The sequence below is a fragment of the Ictalurus furcatus genome, chromosome 20 (assembly GCF_023375685.1).
Source record: "Ictalurus furcatus strain D&B chromosome 20, Billie_1.0, whole genome shotgun sequence".
Classification (NCBI taxonomy): domain Eukaryota; kingdom Metazoa; phylum Chordata; class Actinopteri; order Siluriformes; family Ictaluridae; genus Ictalurus; species Ictalurus furcatus.
The window spans coordinates 20925228-20936504 of record NC_071274.1 but is presented as its reverse complement, the minus strand read 5'-3'; the positions used below and the strand labels follow the sequence as shown (position 1 = coordinate 20936504).

The following is an 11277-nucleotide window of genomic DNA, read 5'->3' as shown; positions in this document are numbered from 1 at the left end:
TTGTTCGCACGGCTACAGTTTTAAGGAATATTTCTATTTTTATGCCTCCGACTACATTCATGTTCAGGAAAGTCAAGGCCCATTTTTGGCTAGCTACGATGCTAGCGCGATATCTAAAGAGCGAGTGGTTGAATGTTCGTAGGATTAATATAGAATTATCGTTGTAACCAGAAAATGGAACTGATTAGAGTTTGGAAGTGATCCAAACAGGATCAAGGTCACAGCAAGGTCAAATGTCTTAAATGGTTTGGGTTTTTTTTCTTCTTCACTAGCTTCTTTAATATTTGAAGTATGTTTTAAGGGTATTTCAGGCATACAAATTAGTAATAAGAATAACTAGACTTGTTAGTGGCGGAGGCGTCCCCGTCGATGAAGTTCAACTTGCTATTTTATTACTTCTATCTATCCATCCATCTTCTATACCGCTTACTCCTTCTTCAGGGTCGCAGGGGAACCTGGAGCCTATCCCAGGGAGCATCGGGCACAAGGTGGGGTACACCCTGGACAGGGTGCCAATCCATCGCAGGGCACAATCACATACACACTCACACACCCGTTCATACACTACGGACACTTTGGACATGCCAATCAGCCTACCATGCATGTCTTTGGACTGGGGGAGGAAACCGGAGTACCCGGAGGAAACCCCCGCAGCACGGGAAGAACATGCAAATTCCGCACACACAAGGCCACGGTGGGAATCGAACCCCCGACCCTGGAGGTGTGAGGCGAACGTGCTAACCCTATCTATCTATCTATCTATCTATCTAATTCAAAAAAGTAGTTGACTGGCACTCGTCTTTCCATAGTTAGAGCAAACACTGATTCAGGACATCGCTATTTTTTAAAAATTATTAAATCCTGATAACAAAATGGTAAAGAATGCAAACAATAATAATAATAATAATAATAATAATAATAATAATAATGATAATAATAATAATAATAACAGCCGCCGTACACCGGCTAGAAATTACATTGCCGTTTCAATGAACAATAAAGCTATATAAATGAGTTCAATAAATGTACAAAACTATACATCTGTAATCATTTTGCAGTATTTAAGGATGTAAGGGGGTAAGTATTCCTTCTCATTTCCACAGACACGACCCGTGAGCGCAGAAAACACGAGCGAGAAGGCGTGGACTACCATTTCGTCTCCAGACGTGCCTTTGAAAACGATATCCTCAACCACGAGTGAGTCTCAACGCCACGTGTTTTTACATTCGATCCTTTCAATGTTTCACCTTATGCGAACGAGATCCTTCCAGAGTGCGACTCTGTTCCTATGGAAACGAATGACATCGATCTGTGTTCTAATTTCTACGAATTTGCCTCAGAGTCCTTGCTTTGAGGGCTAACCGTTGTCCTCTGGCACTCCTGGGATTTGAACTCACCGCCCTACAATTACTAGCATAGAACCGTAACCCGTCTGTATCCAGGAAGGTTTGAATTCCATTCGTATAATTAGGCTCTTAAAATCATTTTTCGACATTGGATCTAGCACAACATGCAGTTAAAAATTTAGAAATGCGTTCTTAAGGCTCTTACAGGAGGAACACGGTCGAGAGTAACCGGGTTGAGTTTAGAATGAGCAAATGTACCAAATATAGATCTTCGTCTACTAATTAACAGTTTCTTTGCTTTGCCCATCAATCAAAACCCTTCACCGATATTCTGACCAATAGCTCTGCTTCAGACTTCAAAGATTCTCCTGGAATTCACATCACACACCATTTTTTAGGGGTTTTTTTTTTTTAAAGAGTCGTGACGTTCGTGACCAGAAACTGACAGGAAATATCCACTTGCCTGGATTTCACTCGAAAGCAGACGGAAAAAGTCTAAAGCACGCACGCACGAGCGGTGTCGCGTTCTATTGAACGGATGGACTATTTTAAGCGTCCTCTGCGGTTTGAATCCGTATTTTTGTTCCTCGTTCGTCGGGACGTGGAGCGAGTCATCGTGGTACAGTCTCTGGTAAAGCAAGCAGCAAAACCCGAATCGTACCGTACCAGAACAGAGGACTAAAGCGAAGTCTGTGTTTTGAATTCTCTGCAGTAAATTACACTCATCTCCAATAAGCAGAAGAATATCCAGAAGTACAGTTGGAGCCAGGAATGAACTTTGGGAATGGATGGGATGAGGAAATATTCATTCGGGAATCTTCAGTAACCACTTTATCCTAGTTAGAGTCGTGTGTGGCGAATTCTAGGAAATCGAACGATCCTGCCATATTAATAACAGTAATAGGGATATGAATTAAAATACCTTTTCTGACAGTTGTACTGAAAATGATTCGATTACATGCTAGTAATAGAGTGAAAAAAATACATCTTTACCCTTCAGTTCATCTTTCGTACGCCGTGTCCGGTCATTAGTCTCTTACCTAACGTGTGCACCTGTTCCGTCTTCCTCCTTCGATTAGTTTCTGTTATATACCCTCGTGAAGACTCGTTCAGTCTCGTAAGCGCACATTACCGGCCTTCTTTGATTCTGTGCTTCCTGGGCTTGCTTGTGTTTTTGTTTTCAGTGTATAGATTATCCTCACGTTACTGCTTCTGCACATAGCTAGCGTACATAGCTAGCTGTAGCTAGTAGCTTTCAAACAGAAACGGGATGCAGAAATGCATGATTCTGATTGGTCGATTCGGGTTTCTCATCCAGAGCAAGTGGTAGCCGATTAAATGCGAGCAAACAAACTAAGAGACGCGTCGATCCGATGTGGGGAAAGTCAGTATGGAGGATGAGTTTGTTGACCTTTTTACGAACATTATTATCGCGACGAAACGACGATATCGACACGTATTGTATATAACCATTTGCGCTGTACGTGTTACAGTGCATCCGGAAAGTATTCACAGCGCTTCACTGCAGGTTTTCATCAAGGATGTCTCTGTATATTGCTGCATTCATCTTTCCCTCGATCCGGACTAGTCTCCCAGTTCCTGCCGCTGAAAAACATCCCCACAGCATGATGCTGCCACCACCATGCTTCACTGTAGGGATGGTATTGGCCAGGTGATGAGTGGTGCCTGGTTTCCTCCAGACATGACACTTGCCATTCAGGCCAAAGAGTTCAATCTTTGTCTTGGTCTGAGAGTCCTTCAGGTGCCTTTTGGCAAACTCCAGGTGGGCTGTCGTGTGCCTTTTACTGAGGAGTGGCTTCCGTCTGGCCACTCTACCATACAGGCCTGATTGGTGGAGCGCTGCAGAGATGGCTGTTCTTCTGGAAGGTTCTCCTCTCTCCACAGAGACACGCTGGAGCTCTGTCAGAGTGACCATCGGGTTTTTGGTCACCTCCCCGACCAAGGCCCTTCTCCCCCGATCCCTCAGTTTGGTCCTGCCGGTTCCGAACTTCTTCCATTTACGGATGATGGAGGTCACTGTGCTCATTGGGACCTTCAATGCTGCAGAAATGTTTCTGTACCCTTCTCCAGATCTGTGCCTCGATACAATCCTGTCTCGGAGGTCTACAGGCAGTTCCTTGGACTTCATGGCTTGGTTTGTGCTCTGACATGCATTGTTAACTGTGGGACCTTATCTAGACAGGTGTGCGCCTTTCCAAATCATGTCCAATCAGCTGAATTTACCACAGGTGGACTCCAATCGAGTCGTAGAAACATCTCAAGGATGATCAGCGGAAACAGGATGCACCTGAGCTCAATTATGAGTGTCATGGCAAAGGCTGTGAATACTGATGTACACGTGATTTCAAACAAACTTCTTTCACGTCGTCATCACGGGGTATTGTTTGTAGAATTTTGAGGAAAATAATGAATGTGATCCATTCTGGAATAAGGCTGTAACATAACAAAATGTGGAAAAAGTGAAGCGCTGTGAATACTTTCCGGATGCACTGTATGTTACTCGACTAGATAGAAGCATTTGGAACTGTCCTCAAATATTTCAGGAGGGTTCCACGCTGAAATTCCGTCTGCCCAAGGGTTCCGACGTTGAACGTCCAAGACGTTGGAGTCGGAGACAAAAGAAGCACACTTTAAAACACTTACACAACAATAAGCAATTTCAGGTCATCGTTTAAACAGAATATATATTCCTACAGGAAAATGATGGAAAAATTGCGCCCACTGTAAGAATGATTCATGCGCCGTGAAATGCGTTTTTGTGTGCGTGGCTGAATTTAAAACAGTTACCCGTTCGCTTCGTTTCAAAATCGGATAATCCATGGATTCCAGTGCCAAAGCGACGAATTGGCTTGTTTTCTGCGCTAAACTGACAATCTTATGGAAAACGTTGCATTTTCATGCTTTATCTTCCTCACGAGGCTTGTACAGGAAGTTTTGGCACCCTCCCTCCAAAGAGATGGCCCAGACAGGTGGCTCCAATTTAAAGTGTAACATTGCAGATTAGATAAAAAGCCGCACAGTGCCAAAATGTCTGGAAGCATGATCTCCTGAAAGTACGCTACGACCTACTTCAAACGATCGCGCTACCCGCTTACGGTGGAAGCCGGAGCGTTATTATCTCAAAACGTGAAACCAGAACACGAGATGAGAGGAGTAAGATGTGGCAGCTCGACGACGGTTTGGGCCGTTTCCCAGTTTCCCCTCGCCGCGTACATGCACGTTTAGATCAGACCGAGAGCTTTACCGCTCTCGCGTGCCACATTTACGTGCAAGCGGATGAGTGCGGCGAAACTGACCACAGTCGAATCTGGCTGCAGTTCATATGACATGCGAGCGTTTCGGCTCCAGTTTCCACACTTTAACAGAGATCTGTCAGTCAAAGGTGATGACGGATCGGGGGCCGAGCTCAGGATTACGTGTAAACTTCCTAAAGCTCTGGATATTCTCGTGTCGACACGGTGTCACGGGTACAACTCTGTAAGGTCTGGCACATGCAAGTTAGGAGAAGTTAAAGGTATAGTCCTTCATTTTGGTCGGCGGTCGTTTTTGAAACTCAAAAACCCAAACCGATCCGGACTAGAACATTTGAAAGCTCGTGCAGGAAATTTTCTGAATCGACAGGCACGTGGACACGCCTCCTCGTCCCGATCGGTTCGATGTTTGTGGTTTCGCTCTTCTGGGAAGATATTTAATTAAAAATGTGTGTAACAAAAAAAAAAAAAAAACGTTCTGTCTTTAAAGTTGTAGACTTCGCCTTTAAGGGTAAGACCTTAAAACGGGTGGGTTTAATGGGCGTAGCTCTTCTTTTGTACTATATTCATATTAAAGTCTAGAAAACTATTTATTCTTGCTTAAATTCCTATCCTGAATTTCCTCTCTGAGCACTGACGAGCTCTGATTTCATGTTTTGTTTTGAGTTTTTGTGCTAGTGTTTCTGTTCTAGTCCTGCCTCCAGATTTCCTTCATTCTAATTTCGCAAGCAAAGTGTAATTTAAATGCTTTAAAATGAATGTCCAGAGCTACTCTAAGCACTTTATATAGTAGCTCAGGGTTTAAGGTTCTGTGCTCGTAAGACAGATTATTAGTTCAGATCCCTTGGCTGCCAGACCAACAGGTCCATGGTTATTCCCATGTATAATTCCTGCTCCAAACTGCCCACGGACAGGTTTATAGAGTACGGAGGACACGGCGGGAATTACTACGGCACCAGCCTGGATTCGGTCCGCGAGGTTCTAGCGGAGCGCAAGGTGTGCTTGCTGGATGTGGAGCCCCATGTGAGTGGTCGAACCTCAGCCTTAAATGGATCAATGGAAGAGAAGCCCTGTATTATTCCATAACTGCTTATTAAAGAGTTGGTACAAACATGCTGATCATGACAAGTCCTTCAGATCTGCTACACACACATACACACACGCTGAGAGAGAGAGAGAAAGAGAGAGAGAGAGAGAGAGAGAGAGGACTATATTACATGTCATGTTTGTTGATTTTGGAGCTGAGGGCAAGGGCAGGAATTATGTCATTCTGGTCGGGGAGCTTCTGTCAGCCCCTCTCCAGTTGGTACATTTCCTCTGGTGTGATTATTTTTCACCAGCTTGTAACATTTATAGCAACATTCTCACTCTATTACTGAACACACACCACAGGCATCATATATGAAATGATGGCGCGAGCCTCACACAGCACCATCCTGCACTGCCTTGGTCAAATGTTCCATGAAGTTTTTCTCCTCTTCATGGCTTTGTTATTTTGTATCTGGTGCAACGAGGAGAAATGAAACTGCGGTATTAGGAATTGAAACGGCACGACGGCTGACGAGGGAAGCAGGCACCGAAGTCGGCACGGCGCGGGGCCCGAATGGAAACAAAAGCAGAGCTCTCGTCAGCACGGCGGATGCCAGTTTAACGATTTAATGACTAACGTAGCAAATATCTCCTAATATGCTAACCAAACTGTTTTCTCGTCTTGTCTGAAGGCTGTAAAGTTGTTGTACACAACAGAATTCAAACCGTATGTTACGTTCGTCAAGCCTCCAGCCATAGAACAGCTGAGGCTCAGCCGGAGAAAAGCGAAAATCCTGGCCAGCTGTGATGAACCGGTGCCAACGAGGACGTTTATGGTAAGGCCAGGTCAATCCGTAATGCTTTCGCCATGTTCGACTATAAAGGAATGTGTCTTTCATTTGTGGAATTGTAGCTGAATTGATTTCCTAACAGGAACACCGGACTCTGTAGGACCGTTTAGTACACAGACCGTATCACACATCGGCACGTATTCAAACACCGGGCCTTTGGGGCAGGTGTCCGCCTAGAGGGCTGTCCATGAGCACAGATTTGAAGCAAATTCGTCCAATACAATGCGACATAGAAAGACATTCCTGTATGAATGCTGTTTGGGTCTGAATTTGTAACTAATGAACGCTCAGTTAGGTCCCGAATGTTTTTAAACGAAGCTAGATAAGCGGATGACAGCAACACGGAGAGCCGTAAACCCGCACTAGGTGTGTCGATGGAAAGAAAAAGGAAAGAGAAGCCAGAGAAGGTACATTTTCCCAGATTCGTTGGATTCAAATGCACGGCGCGTCCACTGTACAAGTACAAAAGAATCCCATAAATATAAACAATAATAATAATAATAATAATAATAATCAGCACCTTCTGATCGATCAGGATAGAGAACGCTATAGTAGCTTCTAGCTAAAGGTGGTAACATTGGATATGCATATGTAACAACGAATAGATGAGTTTTAAAACAGTAGTTGCACAGTAGATTGTCTGAAGAAATAGCCCCCCACCCCACCCCACCCCACCCCACCCCACTCCACCCTCTACGATATAATCTGCAAGGTCCACATTTCCAACACATCACAGAATATAACATGGTACCGTGTTGAAATAGTCATGTACACACCAGACATGGAGTGCATCTCAACTATTTTTTGGGGGGGCCTTACTGACTTTTCATGGCAAAGGTCTTCTTTAAAACCACTCCAGGGTGGGCTGCAGGTGTTCTCGGAGAACAACGAAACAGGTTCTCCTGCCCTCTCCGCTGGCTTCGTGGGATTTTTGTTGGGTAGAAAGACGGAAGTTGGGGGGGAGGGGGTTGCGGGGTCTGGATGGAGAGGAACCCCAATGAGAGCCATATGGATCATGCTGTGATCACTCATGCTGGAGCACCTAAAGCCACCCCAGGGTCTTATATAAAAAATTTTTAAAAAACCCTTGAAGGCCATTCTACACACCTGGATCTTTCCAGATTCTGTGATTTAACAAAAACTATTTGAACACTGGACTTTGGTCGTGATCTAACTCTAGCTCTGACTCTGTCTGTTTTTACGGTCTCCTGACCGATCCACTCCAATCCAATACGACACATGATGGTTCAACTACGAAATGAAATACCTTTATGAGAACGATCCGGACATATTTATGAGCAAGATGGGTCTTACCGTAGCGTGTGCAGTTTTGCGAATCCATAAATCGTCATTTTCCGTTTTTTAAATATGGCGGGCGCTGTCATTGTTGGACCTAGCGCTAGCCTAACAAGATCCACGTTAGCTGCATTAAACTTAGCCGCGCAGTTCATTAATTCCTAAGCTAATTCTGTACAGCTGTGTAACTCATCTCTCCCACACTTTACAGGAGGCAGACTTTGAGGACATGATCAACACCGCGCAGGAGATGGAGGACGAATACGGCTACTTATTCGAGAAGATCATCATCAACGACGATCTGGCCATGGTGTTCACTGAACTAAGAGCTGGACTGAAGAAGCTTGAAAAGGAAAGGAATTGGATCCCCAAAATATGGGTTTAAAAAACGGTGAAGTGTCATGCATAAGCTGTTTGGTTTTCGCCAGTATTAACCCGACGTGGAAAAAGAACGTAAGATCAGTAACGTTTGTTACTAATTAGTTGCTCGTTTGAGAAGAGAATCATCAGTGATGATCCAGGCCCAGGGATTTAATGAAAATCCCCACCAAAGGACACACACTGGATCTCAAAATGGTTTAAACTGCGTAGTTATAGGAAAATAAATCAACAACGTGATAGTGTCCGGACGTGGAGTCGCTCGTTATCCGCCTGAAGTTAATTCTTTTCCTTCAACTTCACTTCCTGACCTGTTTTATTCCTCTTAAATGTATTCCTTTATTAAAGAGAATTAAAGAGAATGAACTGAAAGACCCAAAACATGTTTATATCTGATTTTTTTGGAGTATGTATTTTGGAGTAAATCCATCCACAACTGTAATTCTTTTCTAGACGATATAACTTTTACATGCTTACTATGTGGTAAAAGCAGTAATTGTAATTGTAATCTCAACGATTTTGTGTTATTTTTGACTATATGATACTTTCCACCATGGCACGTTGTTGCCATACGGCAACAATTTACCAACAACTCCCCCTCAACAAAATTAGTATTACTCGAAACTAATAAAAATCCATTAAATAAAAACATTTTTTATGTAAAATGTAATCATTCTTGCACTAAAGGATTTTTTAAAATTTTTTTTAAAAACCCGACATGTCATTTTTATCCATTTATAGTTACAGTTATTGCTGTGGAATGTCCTGTAGAAAATCCCCGTGTCGGAAAACTTCGCTTTATCTCTGATTGTTACAAAGCTCTGACGCTGAAGATTCCTTCCATTAATATTTAATAAATAAATAAAAATTCAGCGTATCTGTAATTACATCGACTGATTGTTGTTTTTTTTTTTTCTCCATCCGTTTATGGGCGTTCACCGTACAAGTCCCTGTGAATGAGCCGTTACTATAGAAACGATGACATATTAGAACGAGCGCATTCATTTCTACCTGTGGATTGCAGCTGCACTACTGTCAGAGCTGCTCTCAGAGAATATGAATCAACTTTCTGGCCAAACGCAATCAAAAATCCAACAGAGTTCATATCTTGCTATATTAACTACGACAAGGTTATAGAGGACGAATGCGGCTGCTAATTCTACTACAGTCGTCAGTAACGATCTGGCTTTAACTGGCTCTGAACTGGCGGAGCAGAGCGAAGGAAATCGACCGGATTCCGGAAAACATGAGCTTGATGATTAAAACTGTGGAATTCGTGTCACGTGAACCGATGGCGTAAAAACCGTGCGCTGACTCGTCTTTGTCCTGTTTGGACGTATACAGAGACAGAACGCTGTAATTGAAAGCTGATAAACTGTCCGGGCGAGTTCTTTTGTTTGTTATGATCCCGTTACGTTGTGGGAAATCGCTGCGCATTACCGTTGCACTGGAAAGCAAACGTTCATGATGATTCCATGTCTCGATACCGTTCTCGAACGTAAATGCGCTACTCCTTCACTCCCGCTGCTTTTTTTTTTTTTTTTTTTTTGTGTACTGCCATAGCTCATGTTTGGACATTAATTGCAAGCAGACCTAGACTCTCCATAACAAGATGTGTTCCCGATTTGGATTAAGTGGGGTAGAGCAAGGCCACGATCATCGCTCTTAACTCGTGACTACAGGAGTGAACTCTGGATGAAGCCCTCTGAAACACATCCAGGTAGCTTCAGTGTACGTGCACCAGACGTTTCCATTGAAGCACAGACGCATTTCCAATTCGCTTCTGATGCTGAGCATGGCCTGAGGCTTACGATGATTTACATGCATCTCGGTCTTCTGCGTAACGTTGCCTCGGTGTTTAGAGTTGGAGTAATTGATGGAGAAATTGATCCATTACTCCGAAGCACAAAGCACCTCCTGATAGATCAGCATTCGTTTTGTGCGCTTGTACGGAAAGGCAAAAGGGTCAATAGTTATTGAAGTCTTTTTGGGTTTTTCCTCGGAAGAGTTTGATCTGGTAGAGGTGAGGTGAAACAGAGCAGTTGAATTAGGAGCCAGTTGGACTTCTCTAAGCCAGAGGAGGAACTACTTAGTATATTAAAATAGAATTAAAGAGCGACTAGGGAGTTAGTCGGGTCACTTTGGCTGGATGCCTGGGTGGGACAATGGAGAGGAAAGCCCACTTATACCTGATTTTTTTTTTTTTTTTTTTTTTATGTACATTCGAGCGAGGCCAGAATGAAAAGAGAGTCCAAATTATGTATTGAATTAACTGAATTGTTTTTTGTATATTTATTTAATAATATATCCTTGGAGTTTGATTCCAAATCCTATATGTGGCATTTGACCATCAGACATTTTCGTTTTTGAGGAATCTGTTGGTAGGAAATTGGGATTTTAGCAATATTAGCCATAGTATAGTTATTCCTCTACGAGTAAGGTTCTAAGTATAATGCTTTACATTTTGAAGAAAATCCCATTGAGGACTTTTATCCTTATAGATAAAGCTATAACTTGGTTATCCGGGTCAACCGGTGGACCACGGTCCGGATGTGAATATAACAAAAACACTGTACTGTCGTACAGAGCAGATGAACATGTACGCAATATAGTTGTTCAGCGACTCTAGTTTTTAAACATAAACCGTTCTGTCATCTGTAGCAGATTCCTTGCTGCGGTCAACCTAGCTAGCTACAGGTCTCGGAGGAAGAACGTGGTAGCCTTCACCCTCCCTGGTAGTCATATAACAGGGGCTGGGAAGGTCTGAATTAGGGAGAAACTGTGTAGTATGCATTTATTTCCCCAGAGTTCAACCCATGTCTCTTCGGATCCATGTAGCGCTAGTCACTTATGAGCAAAACATATTTGTTTATAGCCATGAGCTATTCACTAATGGTTAAGCTTTACAAGGTAAATGTTGTCACTATTCAGTCATGCTAGTGGCTGTAATTGGACCTTCAATTGGAAGTTTTAGCTGAATACCCCTGAAGTCCAGCTCCTCCACTCAAATACTATTACGCAAGTCTGGTTTTCAAGTATCTCTACTTTACACTACATTTTCCTAGAGTTATACGGCGCCGTTTTAGCATCAGGCGGCGTTAAAGA

At 43.2% G+C, this 11277-nt stretch overlaps 1 protein-coding gene across 1 annotated transcript in view; it reads left to right on the top strand.

Annotated features, from left to right (window-relative positions):
• The window catches only part of mpp7b (MAGUK p55 scaffold protein 7b), a 56614-nt gene extending 47754 nt beyond the window's left edge, over positions 1–8860 (top strand). Inside the window, exons 14-17 of the mRNA XM_053651864.1 lie at positions 1104–1197; positions 5533–5641; positions 6340–6483; positions 8006–8860. Coding sequence (XP_053507839.1) covers positions 1104–1197; positions 5533–5641; positions 6340–6483; positions 8006–8179 — 521 coding nt within the window. The 3' untranslated portion in view covers positions 8180–8860. The remainder of the gene's footprint in view (positions 1–1103; positions 1198–5532; positions 5642–6339; positions 6484–8005) is intronic.
• Positions 8861–11277: the final 2417 nt, after the last annotated feature.